Source organism: Pseudorca crassidens, chromosome 5 (assembly GCF_039906515.1).
Source record: "Pseudorca crassidens isolate mPseCra1 chromosome 5, mPseCra1.hap1, whole genome shotgun sequence".
NCBI classification, from domain to species: domain Eukaryota; kingdom Metazoa; phylum Chordata; class Mammalia; order Artiodactyla; family Delphinidae; genus Pseudorca; species Pseudorca crassidens.
Window position 1 is genome coordinate 38,302,395 of NC_090300.1, and position 19,927 is coordinate 38,322,321.

General features: G+C 40.1%; 1 protein-coding gene and 1 long non-coding RNA gene across 9 annotated transcripts in view; one reads left to right on the forward strand and one right to left on the reverse strand.

The window, feature by feature from the left end:
- The window catches only part of LOC137224823 (uncharacterized), a 111,700-nt gene extending 104,995 nt beyond the window's left edge, over positions 1 to 6,705 (reverse strand). For both annotated transcript variants that reach the window (XR_010943516.1, XR_010943515.1), the window contains exon 1: positions 6,590 to 6,705. This is a non-coding gene — a long non-coding RNA (uncharacterized lncRNA). The remainder of the gene's footprint in view (positions 1 to 6,589) is intronic.
- A 178-nt stretch (positions 6,706 to 6,883) lies between these two features.
- Positions 6,884 to 19,927, forward strand: part of NPHP3 (nephrocystin 3) — a 50,485-nt gene continuing 37,441 nt past the window's right edge. For 6 of the 7 annotated variants that reach the window (XM_067737790.1, XM_067737787.1, XM_067737788.1 and 3 more), the window contains exons 1-7: positions 6,884 to 7,314; positions 9,417 to 9,542; positions 10,118 to 10,268; positions 11,985 to 12,137; positions 13,518 to 13,651; positions 15,060 to 15,220; positions 17,464 to 17,620. In XM_067737790.1, coding sequence (XP_067593891.1) covers positions 6,922 to 7,314; positions 9,417 to 9,542; positions 10,118 to 10,268; positions 11,985 to 12,137; positions 13,518 to 13,651; positions 15,060 to 15,220; positions 17,464 to 17,620 — 1,275 coding nt within the window. In that variant the 5' untranslated portion in view covers positions 6,884 to 6,921. The remainder of the gene's footprint in view (positions 7,315 to 9,416; positions 9,543 to 10,117; positions 10,269 to 11,984; positions 12,138 to 13,517; positions 13,652 to 15,059; positions 15,221 to 17,463; positions 17,621 to 19,927) is intronic. The other variant, XM_067737791.1, reaches the window with a different exon arrangement.

Consider the following 19,927-nt stretch of genomic DNA (forward strand, 5'->3'; position numbering starts at 1 on the left):
CTCAAATCAATAGAAATGAAAAAGGAGAAGTAACAACTGACACTGCAGAAATAAAAAAGATCATGAGAGATTACTACAAGCAACTCTATGCCAATAAAGTGGACAATCTGGAAGAAATGGACAAATTCTTAGAAATGCACAACCTGCCAAGACTGAATCAGGAAGAAATAGAAAATATGAACAGACCAATCACAAGCACTGAAATTGAAACTGTGATTAAAAATCTTCCAACAAACAAAAGCCCAGGACCAGATGGCTTCACAGGCGAATTCTATCAAACATTTGGAGAAGAGCTAACACCTATCCTTCTCAAACTTTTCCAAAATATAGCAGAGGGAGGAACACTCCCAAATTCCTTCTGCGAGGCCACCATCACCTTGATAACAAAACCAGACAAGGATGTTACAAAGAAAGAACTCTACAGGCCAATATCACTGATGAACATAGATGCAAAAATCCTCAACAAAATACTAGCAAACAGAATCCAACAGCACATTAAAAGGATCATACACCATGATCAAGTGGGGTTTATTCCAAGAATGCAAGGATTCTTTAATATACACAAATCTATCAATGTGATAAACCATATTACCAAACTGAAGGAGAAAAACCATATGATCATCTCAATAGATGCAGAGAAAGCTTTCGACAAAATTCAACACCCATTTATGATAAAAACCCTGCAGAAAGTAGGCATAGAGGGAACTTTTCTCAACATAATATAGGCCATATATGACAAGCCCACAGCCAACATCATGCTCAATGGTGAAAAACTGAAAGCATTTCCACTAAGATCAGGAACAAGACAAGGTTGCCCACTCTCACCACTCTTATTCAACATAGCTTTGGGAAGTTTTAGCCACAGCAATCAGAGAAGAAAAGGAAATAAAAGGAATCCAAATCGGAAAAGAAGTAAAGCTGTCACTGTTTGCAGATGACATGATACTATACATAGAGAATCCTAAAGATGCTACCAGAAAACTACTAGAGCTAATCAATGAATTTGGTAAAGTTACAGGATACAAAATGAACGCACAGAAATCTCTGGCATTCTTATATACTAATGATGAAAAATCTGAACGTGAAAGCAAGAAAACACTCCCATTTACCATTGCAACAAAAAGAATAAAATATCTAGGAATAAACCTACCTAAGGAGACAAAAGGCCAGTATGCAGAAAATTATAAGACAGTGATGAAAGAAATTAAAGATGATACAAATAGATGGAGAGATATACCATGTTCTTGGATTGGAAGAATCAACATTGTGAAAATGACTCTACTACCGAAAGCAATCTACGGATTCAATGCAATCCCTATCAAACTATCACTGGCATTGTTCACAGAACTAGAACAAAAAATTTCACAATTTATATGGAAACACAAAAGACCCCGAATAGCCAAAGCAATCTTGAGAACAAAAAATGGAGCTGGAGGAATCAGGCTCCCTGACTTCAGACTATACTACAAAGATACAGTAATCAGCACAGTATGGTACTGGCACAAAAACAGAAAGATAGATCAGTGGAACAGGATAGAAAGCCCAGAGATAAACCCACACACATATGGTCATCTTATCTTTGAAAAAGGAGGCAGGAATGTAAGTGGAGAAAGGACAGCCTCTTCAATAAGTGGTGCTGGGAAAACTGGACAGGTACATGTAAAAGTATGAGATTAGATCACTCCCTAACACCATACACAAAAAATAAGCTCAAAATGGATTAAAGACCTAAATGTAAGGCCAGAAACTATCAAACTGTTAGAGGAAAACATAGGCAGAACACTCTATGACATAAATCACAGCAAGATCCTTTCTGACCCACCTCCTAGAAAAATGGAAATAAAAACAAAAATAAACAAATGGGACCTAATGAAACTTCAAAGCTTTTGCACAGCAAAGGAAACCATAAACAAGACCAAAAGACAGCCCTGAGAATGGGAGAAAATATTTGCAAATGAAGCAACTGACAAAGGATTAATCTCCAAAATTTACAAGCAGCTCTTGCAGCTCAATAACAAAAAAACAAACAACCCAATCCAAAAATGGGCAGAAAACCTAAATAGACATTTCTCCAAAGAAGATATACAGACTGCCAGCAAACACATGAAAGAATGCTCAACATCATTAATCATTAGAGAAATGCAAATCAAAACTACAATGAGATATCATCTCACACCAGTCAGAATGGCCATCATCAAAAAATCTAGAAACAATAAATGCTGGAGAGGGTGAGGAGAAAAGGGAACACTCTTGCACTGCTGGTGGGAATGTGAACTGGTTCAGCCACTGTGGAGAACATTATGGAGGTTCCTTAAAAAACTACAAATAGAACTACCATATGACCCAGGAATCCCACTACTGGGCATATACCCTGAGAAAACCATAATTCAAAAAGAGGCATGTACCAAAATGTTCATTGCAGCTCTATTTACAATAGCCCGGAGATGGAAACAACCTAAGTGCCCATCATCGGATGAATGGATAAAGAAGATGTGGCACATATATACAATGGAATATTACTCAGCCATAAAAAGAAACGAAATTGAGCTATTTGTAATGAGGTGGATAGACCTAGAGTCTGTCATACAGAGTGAAGTAAGTCAGAAAGAGAAAAGACAAATACCGTATGCTAACACATATATATGGAATTTAAGGGAAAAAAATGTCATGAAGAACCTAGGGGTAAGGCAGGAATAAAGACGCAGACCTACTAGAGAATGGACTTGAGGTTATGGGGAGGGGGAAGGGTGAGCTCTGACAGGGCGAGAGAGAGTCATGGACATATACACACTAACAAACGTAGTAAGGTAGATAGCTAGTGGGAAGCAGACGCATGGCACAGGGATATTGGCTCGGTGCTTTGTGACAGCCTGGAGGGGTGGGATAAGGAGGGTGGGAGGGAGGGAGACGCAAGAGGGAAGACATATGGGAACATATATATATGTATAACTGATTCACTTTGTTATAAAGCAGAAACTAACACACCATTGTAAAGCAATTATACCGCAATAAAGATGTTAAAAAAAAAAAAAAAAGAGGCATGTACCAAAATGTTCATTGCAGCTCTATGTACGATAGCCAGGAGATGGAAACAACCTAAGTGCTCATCATCGGATGAATGGATAAAGAAGATGTGGCACATGTATACAATGGAATATTACTCAGCCATAAAAAGAGACGAAATTGAGCTATTTGTAATGAGGTGGATAGACCTAGAGTCTGTCATACAGAGTGAAGTAAGTCAGAAAGAGAAAGACAAATACCATATGCTAACACATATATATGGAATTTAAGAAAAAAAATGTCATGAAGAACCTAGGGGTAAGACAGGAATAAAGATACAGACCTACTGGAGAACGGACTTGAGGATATGGGGAGAGGGAAGGGTGAGCTGTGACAGGGCGAGAGAGAGGCATGGACATATATGCACTAACAAACGTAAGGTAGATAGCTAGTGGAAAGCAGCTGCATGGCACAGGGATATCAGCTCGGTGCTTTGTGACCCCCTGGAGGGGTGGGATAGGGAGGGTTGGAGGGAGGGAGACGCAAGAGTGAAGAGGTATGAGAACATATGTATATGTATAAGTGATTCACTTTGTTATAAAGCAGAAACTGGCACACCATTGTAAAGCAATTATACTCCAATAAAGATGTTAAAAAAAAAAAAAGTCACTTAGTGGTACCCAGTGAGCAAATAGTTTGGCCTTAGGAGTCCAAGATGGCTTCATTTCACATGCCTTGGCTGGAAGGTTAGGCCAGCTGGGACTGTTGCCTGGAATGCCTACACACAACTTCTCCAGTCTGGCAGCCTTGGCAGTAGGTCTCCTTACATGGCAGCTCAAGGTTCCTAGAGAGAGTGTTCCAAAATACAGAAAGTGGAACAGAGTCATTTCTGCCATAGTCTACTGGTCAAAAAAGTTCCAGTGCTCAACCAGATTCAAGGGGAGGAGTCATAAACAGGCTGGAGTCATGGCTGTGTGACCCTTTGAAAAATCTCAAGTGCAGCTGTATAGAAACCTGAACTCAAAAGGAGTTCATGCTTGGTTTATTGTTGTCTTGAAATTCTTTATAATTTTTGAACAAAGGGCACTACATTTTCATTTTGAACTGGGTCCCACAAATTATGTAGCCTGTCCTCATCATAAACCTCACCTTTCAATGGATAGAGTATTAAAAATTTTGTAGCCATCTTTAACGGGCCATAAGCTGCCTGCCAGAGACTTCATTCCGCACCATAGTTCTGTATTCAAAATTATCCTTTCAAAATGAAGACTGATGTTTGTGGGTTAAATTCACCATAAAGAAGGGAAACAAATTATGAGGTTGGAAACTGGAACAAATTCTGTGATAAGTTTAGGATTAATAAATATGTTGGAAACCAACAACACTGAGTATCTGCTGGCACCCTGTAACTGGTCACCTCTGGGCTCACTCACTCAGTTATGTCACTTAGGCATTAACCAACAGTTATCCAAGATCAGTATGTGTGCTGAATTTATCCATATTGTCCTTGATGAGAAAGACAGCCAGTAATCACTATATAGAAAGGAGTCTCCATGGTCTCAGCAAACCTGGATTTGTTTTGGGGGGGTATCTGCAAAACTATGTAAAGGTTATTAGGGAAGGCAGTGACAACTCCTATGCTTTTTGAGAACCCCAGCCACATCTGACATCTCTTTGGGTCATCAGTCATTTGCACTGCATTATGTTCTCAGCAGGAGTTCAATATGATTGCTGGTGATGAATCTAAGCAACAAATGGCATCATAACAATAACAACTACCAAAAACCAAGATGAATAGAATGGGGACACAATTAATGGAGAACAAGGTCAGGAAAAGTTAAGTACAGTATTTTGCACAAAGGCAAAGATTATTGAATTGAAAATATTGATATGATAAACTCTTGAAAGGTATTATTATCCAGGGAAAGTTTCTTAGAGGAAGAAGCTAGACTTTGAAAGAAATGAGGGTTGGCAGAGTACTGAAAGGAAATAGAAACTACATTGGTATGAGGACAAGAAGAAAATCAGCCCAACTAGGGTGGAAGAACGTGGGTAGACGGATGTTACTGGATAAATTAGAGGTGAGGAAAGGAGAGTCATTGCTCCAGGGCACTGGTCCTAGGCTGCGGAATCTGAATTTACTCCACAAGTTATGGGAAGTTACTGTAGTTTGCTATTGGTTTGGAGGGAATGAGTGATGGCTTTTTATTTTAGTATGCAAGTATAATAGTGGAAGTCTCCAGCTGATGCACATTCCAAAGGAGGTGGCAGAAACCTAGTGAATGATTCCCTGAACCACTGATCCACATTGAGGGTACAAGTATTAGAAGCTGGTGATCAGAAAGGACTTTAAAAGAGAGGAGTTCTTGAGATACTTGATGGTGGGAATGTTTCCCCTTATCTCAGGAGACTATTTGAAGAAGTTAATATGTATCTCTTGGAGTTTGAAGAACACAGTGGCCTGGTATCTGATTCCCTTCTGAAGAAAATTTATAGGGTAAAAGAAAGGATGACTAGCTACTTTGATGGAGGTAGTGAGAACTGGCCTGCATTCCCAGAATTCTTTGAGGTGAAAATGTGTTTCCTGTTGTGGTAGATGTTGTGATGCCTGAAAGACTTGTTCCTCCAGCCACTGGAAGTGATGCCAGCAGACAGTCCTCAACTGTCAGTCTCCTAGGGGATTGCTTTTGCTGAAGAAAGCTGATGACTGTCTGGTATGGGGGTACAAAGTCCCAGCCCCCCACCCCAATTTAGAACAACTCTGCAGAGCTATTCCAGGATCAGAACTCCCTGTAGATTGGCTAAGGTATCTGTCGAGGCTGCAGCAAAGCTCAGCTTCTCCCGCTGACCAATTTTGCTTCTTTCCCTTCCTTTCTACAGGTGTTGATCCCAAGGACACTCCCAAATAAACATCTTGCATGGTTATCTCCATTTCAGAATCTGTTTCCCAGGAAACCTGACCTGTAACACCTGTAGATCAGATATGGACCCCACCAGTAAGTCAACTAGCATGAATTATCTTGGGTCTGCCCAAGTGGGACCCTGTAGGGAGGAATAAACATCAGTGGACAGGATCCTTAAAGTATCACTGAATTCCTTACAGCTGGGGAAGCAGTGAGCACCAGCTGGAATATAGCTGCACCAGCCCAGGTCAAGAAAACTGAAGATTAAAGATTTCCAGTTATGAGGGGGAGAGAGTCTTTGAAGAACTTACAAAACTATCTCTGAGAAGAGCCAGTTTTAACCATTTGCCAAGTCCAAAGAGCACAAACATCCAGTTCACAGCAGTGTCAATCAAATAAAGCCTTTCCCTCCCCTCTCCTGTCCTCCTTCCCAGGGCTCCAAACCTGGAGAGGTTAGAAACCCGGCGGAGGGGCAAGAACACAAGGTACCATAAGAGAGAAGACGCCAACCCCACACTTTTCTTGACTTAAAAGTTTAAAACTGTTTTCCCATCTCTCTCCATTTTTCATGATATCCCTCAAATACTGTCATAGTCTATCCTTTCCTTTACTTGGTGAGATGCCCCATATTCCTGTGAAGTGTTGTCTGCAGTGTTCCTTGTTGCAAAAAGTCAAAACCTCACCTTGTCCGTAGGCCCTGACGTAGCGCTGTGGTGGAACTGCGCGACCGCCACGCTGCTCACTCCGCCCAGCTGCTCACTCCGCCCCGCTGCTCACTCCGCCCACGCGCGCTCCGCTCTCACTCCCAGCCCAGCCCTGCTGCCCCGCCCGATCCGTTCCGCTCCTCTGGCCCCGCCTAGCCACCCTGCCCCGCCCCATCCCTGTCATCCGCCCACTAGCCCTCCCCTTCTCGATGCGCTCGCCCCGCCCCTTCCTGCTGTCCCGCCCCGTCTCACTCGTCTGGTCCCGCCCCCTCCTGGTAACCTGGTGGCAAGGAGCGGCGGCCGCCGGCGCCATGGGGACTGCCTCGTCGCTCGTGAGCCCCGCCGGCGGGGAGGTGATCGAGGACATGTATGGGGCGGGCGGCGGCGAGGCCTGCGAGATCCCGGTGGAGGTGAAGCCCAAGGCCCGCCTGCTGCGCAGCTCGTTCCGCCGGGGCGCGGGGGCGGGGGCGGGGGCCGGGCCGGGTTCGCTGCCCCGCGGGGCGGGCGGCGGCGGGCTGCTGGGGGCCAGCTTCAAGTCCACTGGCTCGTCGGTGCCCGAGCTGGAGTACGCGGCGGCCGAGTACGAGCGGCTGAAAAAGGAGTACGAGATCTTCCGGGTCAGCAAGAACCAGGAGTTGTTATCCATGGGCCGCCGCGAGGCCAAGCTGGACACGGAGAACAAGCGGCTGCGGGCAGAGCTGCAGGTAACGCTGGGCCCGGGCGCTCACCGGAGACGGCCGCGACACCCGGGAAACTGAGCCCCGGGGCCGCCTGCCCACCTCCCCGCACCCTCTTGGCCGCATTGCCAGTTGGACCCCTGGACGCCTGACTGCTCTGCATTTTAATTTGAGGGGACGTACTGTCTTGGGGTCTAAACTGATTCCTTAACTAACCGCCCCCCCCCCTTTTCTATTTCTGGTCCATTCATTCAGATGCCTTGAAGCAATTAGCCTGAAAGTGTCCTGAAGCAACAAATGCTAATCTCCAGAGAAGTAGGTCCACACGGGGCACACATATACACCAAAGACTTTGGTGACATCTGTTGAGGAAACTCATCAAACCCTTCCTAGGAGTTTTTAACCACGCCTCGCCCTCCCACCCCTCCACCCCCCCACACAAATTTACATACCTCGGAGGTGGGGCTTCTGTCTCAGTTTCTTTTTTTTTTTAATTTTTTTAAAATTTATTTTTATTTATTCTTTTAAATATATTTTTAAATTTATTTATTCTTGTTTTTTTGGCTGCGTTGGGCCTTTCTTGCTAAGAGCGGGCTTTCTCTAGTCAGAGGCAAGGGTGGGGGCTACTGTTCATCACCGTGCGCAGGCTTCTCACTGCCGTGGCTGCTCTTGTTGTGAAGCACGGGCTCTAGGCACGCGGGCTTCAGTAGTTGTGGCACACGGGCTTCAGTAGTTGTGGCACACGGGCTTAGTTGTTCCGCAGCAGGTGGGATCTTCCTGGACCAGGGCTTGAACCCGTGTCCCCTGCACTGGCAGGTGGATTCTTAACCACTGCACCACCAGGAAGCCCCTATTTTTGTTTCTTTGTGAAGTTCCATAGCTGTTGGATTTCAGTGATCTTGAAGTGAATTTTTCTGGCAGCCCCTGATTTTCACCACCTTAACTGCTGTGGTTGAAAATGTTCCCTAGGTATAGTCAAATTTCCTTAATCCACTTGATTAAATTACTCTAAAAACAATTATTACATGCCCTTCCTGTAATAGATCTATTTTAACTGATTATTAGGAAAGTTATTTTTTTGTGAGCAAAGGCGTGAGATTTTGTGTCATCAGTTTGGGGCCCCTCTGAGGGTTGTAGTTTGTTTACTCTATTTTTCTTTACTATGGAAGAGACTTCTGGACAGCCCAAGTGTTCCTGAGCTCATTACAGGAGGAATAGAATAAATACCTCAGACCTGATTTTTCTAGAAGGAAGAAGCCTTCTTCCTTCTAGACTAGTCCTTCTAGTCAATCCCTCTCCACCCCTACCCCACTCCCATTAGCTGTTGTCTAATTAGCACTGTTATCTGAGAATACATAAGCAGTTTTATCTGTTGTCTTACAGATTTTCCTATTGGGCAGTCTTAATGCACTTGCATATATGAAGTGAACTTATGCATTTCAGATATCTGATTTCATGCATCCAAGCCATTGTCTTGGATTCACTGCATATTGCAAAAGACTGAGGTGGAGGTAGAAAAGAAAGCCAGACCAACCAGGGTAGAGTGCACTAAGTGTTGACAAATGTCACAGTCCCAGGTTATTTCCTGTTACCAATCCTGATTCCTTATGTAACCCTTTTGATTCCTTTCTCACATATCTAGACATTTTTTAAAAACCTTCTGTATTTATTTAATCCATTCAGTCAGACATTTACTGGAAGCCTATCGTGTATCAGGCACTGCTAGTGCTTGGGCTAGCAAGAGGAGTAAGACATGGAGCCAAGGAGTGCACAGTCTCACAGAAGTAATTATCCTTCAGGTTAAGCCTTACAAGTTGTACTTTTTGTTCTCTTAAAGATGGGAAAGCTGAGGTGTAGTGAAGATTAAGAACTAGTGCAGTATTTCAAAGAAAAAACATTAATTTCCATTGAAAGCTTAATGTCAAATATCTTCATTTATAGTTCAAGCATATTTGCGTTTTTTTTTTTCCATTATGTGTTTGAATAGAATGGCAATATGCAGTTCTTGATAACTGGTGAAAAAGTAAGTAGATTGTTAAAATTCTAAGATATTTAATATGTATATAAGATAATGTAAAATTTGGGAGGCATGCTATTTTTGTTATAAATAATGAGGTAAATTATTCCAGGCACTTCAGAAAACTTACCAGAAGATACTTCGGGAAAAGGAAAGTGCTTTAGAAGCAAAATATCAAGCAATGGAGAGAGCAGCTACATTTGAACATGACAGAGATAAAGTTAAGAGGCAATTTAAGGTAAATTTCATACATCTTTATCCCCAAAGTGATATGGAAGAAAAGCAGTATATTTTAAAAGTTCATATGATACTGCGATGAATAGCCAGAAGTAAATGATGTAGGAGCCATGAAAGTTATAAGAACTAAACTAAAGCACTTTTTACATTTTTGAGTTGGACGAGGTAAACTTAAGGTAGTTTCAAAGAAAAGGTATAAAAGTGAACATTTTAATAGGGATCTGGGGGGGAGCGGGAAAGGAAAGTGTTTCTATTAGGGGAAAGCATTTAGAATGTTTGGGGATGTTTTCTATGGATAAGCATTACTGGCATTAAATGGGAGGGGGACAAATTTGCTAAACATCAGGTAGCACGCAAGGCAGCTCCACACTACAGACACACATCCTGCTGGAATTCCAGTGGGTTCCAGTTACAAAACAGTGATGTAGAGGTACTCAGATTATTCATCCTACAAAAGGGGAGATCAAGGACCAAATGAATATTGATTTTGTGAAAGAAAGAATTTTCTCTTAAAAGTTGCTGATACAATTTTTGATTATGGAAAACGGTTTCAAAATTAAAATCCTTCTTTTAAAGATTTTTAGGGAGACCAAGGAAAATGAAATTCAGGATTTATTGAGGGCCAAGCGAGAGTTGGAGAGTAAACTTCAGAGGCTACAGGTTCAGGGGATCCATGTATTTGATCCTGGAGAGTCTGATTCAGATGACAACTGTACAGATGTTACTGGTAAATTTATTTCCTATATATAATATTTTGAGATTTCAATATAGGTATAATGATTGTAGAGCCAACTTTGAATCCTTTTACTTATAAGTAATTGCTGTTACAAATAGAGTTGCACTTTCTCTTTCTCAGTTGTTATGACAGCTCTTTTCTATGAAGTCCATGATGTAGAGGCTGAGGTTCCTTCTCTCTCATTGTTCTACCAACCTTAACCCATAGCTTTTCTCTCTCTGGTCTAAGCCCCTCTAAGTCCCAACATCACATCTACAATTTAGCCAGGGGGAGGGAGGGAATACCTTACTTTCCTTGAAAGCACAATCTGAAAGATATACAGATTACTCCTACTCAAACCCCATTGGCCAGAACTCTACCTAGGAAGATGGGAAAGTGTAATCATTAGCGGGAGAGCCATGTATCCACATAAAATTTGGGGTTGTGTCACTAAAGGAAGAAGGGAAGAATGGATGTTGGAGGACAGTAGTCTATGTCACATTATTTTTCCACATAATTGATATATTCTTTACAACTATCAGAATATCTGCATAATATTTCACTGAGTGGTTTCCAATGCAGTTTTGTGAAATACTTTTAAAGTTTTTGTTTTACAATTAAACATAGAAAGTGTTTTTTCTAGAAATAAAGAAAAACTTGGAATCATAGACTGAAAGGGTCCACTGTGTTCCAAGGAAATAATAATGAAGTGTGATTGATTTTGAGAAATATTCTATTTTAAATGTGGTGGAAAAATGCAGTCACTCTACCATTTATTAAAAAAACTATAATTATATTCTTACAAACTGATGTATTTTGGAGTGAAATATGGCAACTAGCATCCTGGGACTTTTATTACTAACTTTTGAGAAAAAAAAGTGAAGTGATTCTTAATGGCATTAGTCCTCGTGATTATTTCAGTATTGACATATGTTAAAATGTACAGGGTTTCAAAACTATTATATTCTAATTCTCTTAGCAAGTTAATAAAAACGAGTTAATATTTCCTCATAGGTCTTTCTTCCTATTTCGATATAAACATGAAGAAGGAATGCTTGAGGGAATGTCACTCATTATTTGTCACCCACAAATAATAATCTCAGTTTTGCCAGAGATTTAGCCCAAATACCAGTTTACTTATGTTTAGTCAAGGATGCCATGAATTATTATTTATTAAAAAAAAATCAACATGTTCATAAGTACCTGTTGATTCAGACATTTTTTTTTGCTCTGAGAGGTTAAAGAAAATGTGCTCTTTACATCCTTAGCTTACATCCTAATGAATTACCAATATTAATTACTGGTGTGCTAGTAATAGTCTTCCTTTGAAATTCCTTCCTTCACATTTTACACTGATACCTAAATCATATAGTTAGGAATGTTTTTTAGAATTTTTTTGTTGGGGGGTGTTTTTAACTCCTCTCTGTTATTATAATTCTTTTGGTTATTGTATTCCTAATTTCTTTTCATCTTTCTCTTTTTAATCCCCTTTTTAAGTTTGAGGTGATAACCAGAATTATGTTAACCACCACCTTAGAACTTGCCAGAAGTTGGTGGCAAAGTACTTTCAAAATCATTGTTTTGATTTCAAAATCAAACTTTGAATATCTGTTGTATTTATAATATTGTTGTATTTTTTGCATTAGAAATCCATTGAATATATATGATAAGTTTTTGAAATTCCAATATAGTTTGGTTTTCATCAGATGAAATCTCTTGCTTTTACAGCTGCTGGACCCCAGTGCGAGTATTGGACTGGTGGAGCCTTGGGAAGTGAGCCCTCCATAGGGAGTATGATTCAGCTTCAGCAGTCTTTCCGGGGCCCTGAGTTTGCCCTTAGTTCTATAGATATAGAAGGACCCTTTGCTAACGTCAACAGAGGTAACACACGCCATTTGCCAATTACCTTGGTTAATGGTAGTGACTGTTTGTGTACTATAATCTTATGCTGGGAAAACTGCCATCAGCAGAGCATGAGACTTGTGTTCTGGGTGTCTTCCACTGTCAAACCATCATGTACTCGTGCTTGTCACTGACCAGGAATGATGAAGTTACATAATTCACATCAGGATCAGTTGGTGCCTCCCGGCCAGACTGGCCAATAGGTTCTAATAACTGAATTTCTGGTCTGAGTTCTCGGATATTTTAGTTGAGCGGTGAGAGCCTAATGTAGATTAACGGAAAAACAGTAGTGTTTAGTCTTCCCTCTGCATCTTTGATGGTGTTGAAGGTTAGAGAAGTTGTGGAGTAGAGTACAAAACTTCAGTTATATAATATAGTATTCTTATTCATTATCTTTTATATAATTTGGTATCGAAAACAGCTCTTAAGATCTGTTCAGAATTTCAATACCACCTCAGATCTGAAATGTTATAAGTAGCTCCACTCTTTTCTTAAAACTTTGAAATATAGGGACTTCCCTGGTGGCACAGTGGTTGGGAGTCCACCTGCCAATGCAGGGGACACAGGTTTAAGCCCTGGTCCAGGAGGATCCCACCTGCTGTGGAGCAACTAAAGCCAGGGCTGCTGAGCCTGTGCTCTAGAGCCCGTGAGCCACAACTACTGAGCCCACGTGCTACAACTACTGAGGCCCACGCGCCTGGAGCCCGTGCTCCATGACAGAGACAGGCCACTGCAGTGAGAAGCCCATGCACCACAACAAGGTGTGGCCCCTGCTCACCGCGACTAGAGAGAGCCTTGCGTAGTGGCCAAGACCCAATGCAGCCAAAGATAAATAAATGAATAAATAAAATTTTTTAAAAACCTGAAATTATTTATCTATTAGCAAAATGAAAATTATTTTTTTAATTATGCATTTTGAATTAGTCAAATATGTCTTAAAATATTCATTCTCACTAACTATCTTTTGGTTATTTTTTGTACCGTTCTTGAACTTTCTTTTTGACTCAATGTATTTCAAAAATAATAAGTAGATAAAACTATAGGCCAGCCTGGGAATGTAGGCTCTCCTCAAGTAGCAAACTAATTGAACAGCCCATGTTGCCTAGTTCCCTGACATTTGACTGGAGCCACGGGTACCCCAGCAAAGACCACTGGTGACATTGGTTGCTTTATGCCCCAGGATAGAATTTGAGGTTAGAGAACTGATTGCCTTCTGATACCTTATTCTAGAAGCTTTGTCGGTATTACAAGTGAGATCAGATGATGCCTGTTGTTTTCTTTCAGACTTTTGGGGAATCATCTTGTCAAATGTTTTCTAGTAATTATTTTTCGGGAACTTATGAGAAATTTTATTTTCAGATGACTGGGATATTGCTGTAGCTAGTTTATTACAAGTTACCCCCTTGTTTTCACATTCTCTGTGGAGTAACACTGTCAGATGTTACCTCATTTATACAGATGAAACCCAGCCCGAAATGGATCTTTTCCTTAAGGTGAGGGCATTTATAAATTCTGTATTCACTGATTTAAAATAAAGTTAATATTGTGTCCTGGTTATGATACTACTGATTGCCTGAACCAAGTAGTTTACTACCCACTAGATTATGTCTTAAAGAGTAGGAAGCATCTTGGGCTTTTCTTAAGAAAACGTCTTACTCAGTATTATCAGTATATTCAAATTAAGGCCTTAGAACTTTATGCTTTTGAAAACTTCATTACACGTTCTCCACAGTGTTTACGGCCCTTACTGATGGTGCCTGCTATAGTTAATACCTGCCAGCTCTATTCTTGAATCTGTTTCAGATTATGTCAAAATTTAATCCTTGTCATGGTTTTAAATTTTTCAAGGCAGCCATTGGGGTTAATCTAAGGCAGGGGTCAGCAAACTACAGCCTGTGGGCCAAATCTGGCCTGCAGTCTGTCTGTGTATGACCTAGAGCTAAGATTGGTTTTTACAGTTTTAAACGGTTGAAAAAAATCAAAAGAAGAAGAATATTTTGACATGAAAATTATATGAAATTCAAATTTTGGTGTCTATAAATAAAGTTATATTGGAACACAGCCACGTGCAATGTATTGTCTCAGGTTGCTTCTCACTAATGGCAGAATAAATTATGATGGAGACTAAATGGACCACAAAAACCTCTGCCAGAACAGCCAAGTTCTTAAGCTGTTATTAATTTGCCATCTGGCCCTTTACAGAAAAGTTTACCAACTACTGTTCTAACTGAATTTTAAATAAATATGCATGTCACATGCTATACCTGCTATATTAACATCATCCAGATTGTTGATTAATAAGTTCATTTAGCTTTCCTTTTTGATAATACTCAGTTTTGGTAAAAAGACAAAGTATTTTGAAAACCAAAGCTTCTGCTCATTGAGTATAGGCTGTTCCCAAACACATGTTGAGGGAATTACTAACTTATTGCATAATAATAATCATCATACTAAGTGCCTTAATTTGTTATAGACCAACATATTTTTATATCTGTTTGCTTTAGTGTTCTAATATATCACGGTGGACACTTTTTACTATATAAATCTATGGATTTACATTTTTCACCCTATAACAATAAACAAAAGTCATTTGTAATAATAATAATAAATAACTACCAAAGCAAAATAGTCTAATACTTTACTCCTGTTGTTTTAGGTTTATTATGAGATAAATCATTTTCTGAGCTAGGAAACAGGAAAGTTGCTAAGCTATTACTATTTTTATTTTATAGAGAAACTTGCCTTTTCTCTTAAAGATTTTCTTTACGATGTGATCATATAATTTTTAAAGTTTTAAATCAGAGAATATACAACATAACCTTTTTGATTTTAAGTAGTATGAAGCTGACTAGATCTTTAGTTAAATAAGCTGTGCTTTCTTATGTTTTAATTTGTTTTTAGGACTATTCACCTAAACTTAAAAGAATGTGTGAGACAATGGGATATTTTTTCCATGCTGTGTATTTTCCAATTGATATTGAAAATCAGTACCTCACTGTAAGAAAATGGGAAATTGAGAAGAGTTCATTAGTTATCTTATTCATTCATTTAACCTTACCAAGGTAAGCTGAAAATTCTATAATTTATTATAGAAGTTAAACTCATAAATAGAAATTGAGATTACCAGATGAACTTGAAAGATAAGTTCTAATTGCATTCTTACAATCAAAAACAATCCATGAAATTCAGTAAATTCTATGACTTTTAATATGTGAATAAAATAAAAAATTAAAAGTTTCACGCTGTTAGGCTTGTTAATAGGTTATAAGATTAACATCATTAATGTAAAGATCATTTTAATCAGACGTCAGCAACCTATGGCCCTCAGGTCAAATCCAGTCAGCCACCTGTTTTTATAAATAAAGTTTTATTGGAGCCCAGGTATGGTCATTCATTTATGTATTGTCTACAGCTGCTTTCACACTACAACAGCAGAGTTGAGTATTTCAGCAGAGACTGTATGGCCCACAAAGCCTGAAATGTTTACTAGCTGACCCTTTACAGAAGAAGGTGGTGACCCCTGATTTCAATAATCAGCATTAACCTTCATTATTTTCTTTCTTCAGATACAGATTGAGAGGCACTTGAACACTTGCATAGGTGTTAAATCATATTTTTAATTCTCTGAGGAGCTAACTACTTAAATCCAGTAAAGTGAGCAGTTTTCTTATAATGTGAAATATAATCACATCAATGAATCTAGTCTGCAAATGAAGCTTTTTTTTTTTTGTTACCAGTTAGATATATAGATAGAAGACAAAGTAAGATAGATAGGAGGTTAAATAAGAAGTTAATTTTTCTTTCTATATTTTCTATCTGATTGGATTTAATCCTTCCAAAGCATTTTTCTCTTTTTATTGAGGACCAACTCTGACTTTAACTGTGTTTGGAAGTGTTTGGAGCTCTAAGCTTTATGAGAGTTCCTGCAATATAACCTATCATTGATCCTTAAGACTCTACCCGGAGACCAGGTGGCCAAGGAGCTACGTGGTCAAGGAACCTTTTCCCAAAATAAGTTTAAGGATTCCTTCAACTTGATTTCCTTTAGTTGGAGTCCTTTACCTCCCCTTCCCTCTTTTATTTTCCTGTTTTGTTTTTATATTAAGAATATATCTGGGGCTTCCCTGGTGGTGCAGTGGTTGAGAGTCCGCCTGCTGATGCAGGGGACACAGGTTCGTGCCCCGGTCCGGGAAGATCCCACGTGCCGCGGAGCGGCTAGGCCCGTGAGCCATGGCCGCTGAGCCTGCATGTCCGGAGCCTGTGCTCCGCAACGGGAGAGGCCACAACAGTGAGAGGCCCGTGTACTGCAAAAAAAAAAAAAAAAAAAGAATATATCCTGTTTTATTCTTTAATATCTAGGTAGTATTTTATCTTAGGTGATAGTATATCTCACTTGTTGTTTTTCTCTTGTTAATGCTTTAATCCTTAAAACCATGTTGTTTTTTCTTTCTGTTTTCTTCTTTTTGCTTTTTTTCTCTGTTTCGTATTGGGGCTGGTATTTTAGTTTTTTACGCAAATTCTGAATCATATAATGGCTTTCCCCTGTATACACACAGTAATTTGCCTTTCTAGACAAACTTTCATTTAATGCTTTTTAGAAAGGGGAATTGTTTAGTTTTCCTTGTGGTGTAGAAAACACTAGTAGGTTATTTGAAGATTTTTCTGGAATTTAAATAGGAATGGTACAAACTGTAGTTACAGTACATTGAGCATAGTTAGAATTTTTTTTTAACCTTTACCACAGTCAAGATTTTAATAGCTATCTAACCTTCCCCATCTGCCTCTGGATCTTTCTTACAGTGTATCTGGGGTATAAGGATTCAGATCATTTATTGAATGAGTAGAGGCTAAAGGATTAGAGAAGAGAAAAATCTTGAAACCTTGAGGCTGATGATTTTTGTGTTTTAACTTGAAATTATATAATTGTGAATAGAATTAGGTTTTCCATTTATTTGCAAAGTCTCATGAGCATGGACCATTATTTTGAGCAATGTTTAACAGTATTTTTGAGAAGTTTTTTTTTAATTAGATTTTAAAATATTAAAATTATGTATGCTTTAAAATTTAATTTATTGTACCTACTCTCATTGTCTGCTAGTGAATATATTATACTTTAATATTGACACTAAGCTAGAACAGAGCTATAAAAACAACCATTTTTGGAAAGTTTCGCTTATTCTGCAGCGGGGCCTTTTCTGGCCACTTGTCATTGTAGTAAATCCCCCTTCTTGGCACTTAGGTTAATTGACTAACTGTGTGCTGCTACAGTGCAGCATAGCACAAGAAATACTGATTTCCAATCTAGCCTGTTATTGGAAGACTGTGAAGAAGCTTTTCTGAAAAACCCTGAAGGCAAACCACGATTAATTTATCATCGTTTGGAAGATGGGAAAGTCAGTTCTGACTCTGTCCAGCACCTGATTGATCAAGTTTCTAACCTGAACAAGACCAACAAAGCCAAGGTAAAATTCATAGGTTTTTTTTAAGCACCTATGCTTGGCAGAGAGAGGCGCTGGCGTGTTTGGGGAGAGGAAGGAAGCCAGCGGGGCTGGAGCAGAACGAGTGAGGGGACATAAGTAGGAGCGGTCATCGGGGCCGATGCTGAAGAACCTTGTTTTTTTTACTTAGAGTGAGGTGGGGAGCCATTGAAGGATTTAACCAAAGAGGAAGAATTGACTGTGTTGAGAATCGACTGTGGTTTGGAGGGAAGGTAGTGGGATAGGGCAGAGGTGGAGAGCTGTTGCCGTCATCCAAATGAGAGATGCTGGTGGCTTAGACCAGGGTGGTGGTAGAGGATGTGATAAAAAGCAGTAGGGGGCTTCCCGGGTGGCACACTGGTTGAGAGTCCGCCTGCTGATGCAGGGGACACGGGTTCGTCCCCCAGTCTGGGAAGATCCCACATGCCACGGAGCGGCTGGGCCCGTGAGCCATGGCCGCTGAGCCTGCGCGTCCGGAACCTGTGCTCCGCAACGGGAGAGGCCACAACAGTGAGAGGCCCGCGTACCGCAAAAAAAATAAAAAATAAAGCAGTAGGATTCTGGATAAATTTTGACAGAGCCAATAGATTTCCTAACAGATTAGTTGTGGACTATGAGAGAAAGAGAGGCATCAACAGCAATATGTGCCTCAAAAGTGTATGATCTGTAGTGGATAAATCAGAATCTCTACTGTGCTTTTTTCCCAAGCACAGAGTCCTTCTATCTATTATTGACCAAGGATTAGTGTAAGGAGGAGCCTTTTCATGGTAACCTTTCCTGAAAGCATTGGGAAAAGCCAAAAACTGATGATGAGTAGAAGGATTTGATCATCCCTAGATGCGTGGTAGGATATATTTTAGAATAGAGATTACAGGCTTTGCATTACTAACTTGGTAAATGTTTAATGTAAATGTTTATAGTAAATGTTTATAGTTAGTGTTAAGAATACAATCAAAAACAACCCTAGGATTTTGACGAAGTTTCTGTTTCTCTATGCCTAGCCAGAAAATAAGATCAAATATGAATACAGGCATTTTTCTTGAGGCCAGCATAACATAGTGAAGAGTCTAAGACAAGAGTACATTTTTATTACAGTTAATCTCCAGAGCCATTTCATTCTTTGTTTGAATTATTTTAGTACCAGCCTAGTTCACTAGGTGCCACGACGAAAGATATTAATCTTTATCTTTTTTCTATTTATTCTATAAATATTGCTTTTAAAAATTAGTATACTAGAGGATGAATTTTTTTATATAGGAGTCAAATAAGATCCCTCTACTATGATTATAAATTTAAATGTAGCAAACTTCTTTGCTTTATTGGCATAAAGATGGATTTTGAAGGTTATGTGTATTGAATGGTACAGAATACATAAGATGAAATTAAAGTAGCTGTTTAACTCATGTGTGTGTGTCAATGTGTTGGCATGCATACGTGTGTATACACATGTGTACGTGTGTATATGTGTATATGTGTGTGTGTTTACAAAAAAAAACATGACCTTTATTCAGGACATCAAGAGAAGGGACACTCAGCAGAGTGATTAAAACAATAAAGGCTGGTGTTGGGCTTTTCCCAGCTTTGGAATGTTCATACCCACAAAGGTGAATTGATTAGCAAGGTATCCACAAGTTCTTACCTGAAGCAGAAGTGTGAGAATTCAGCCATTGGAATTTTCCTGAAAAAAGACCATTCCTTTCACCCTGGGCCAAGCCCCCCAGCCAAGCAGGGGAGGAACTGAGAGTGACAGTTGGGGCGGCGGTGGGGGGATTGCCTTGTCCTCTGTACCAGCTCCCCGACCTGTCCCCCAAGTGAAGGTCGTGGAGCTTCCCTCCGCCTTGGCACGTGGCTCCTCCCCCCACCACTCCTCTGGATCATTCCATAAGTAACCCACAGATTTGTTGAGCACCTACTGTGTGCCAGGCCCCAGCCCACAGGGGAAAGCAGAGGGGGTCCCATTGTCTCCCACAAATGAAAGGTTGGTTCCCTCTGACCACTACAACCTGGGACCCCAACCCTTCCATATTTCCTCAGGTTACCCTGGTTACCCTTCCGAAACAAACAGGGAGAAAGCAAGCACTATTCAGGGAGGGCTTTTATATGAACCTATGTGTTCAGGTTATAGGACAAGAAGAAAAAAATAAAAACTATTTCCCCCAAGGCTGTGAGCTGAAAAGAATCAAGCCAAACTTAGGAACATTTTCCACACTCTCTGCTCCACATGATAAAGTTTATTTCTGTTTGCGTCCAAGTGCTGGCAGGGACAGAGGCTCCATGGCCTCACTATGCACC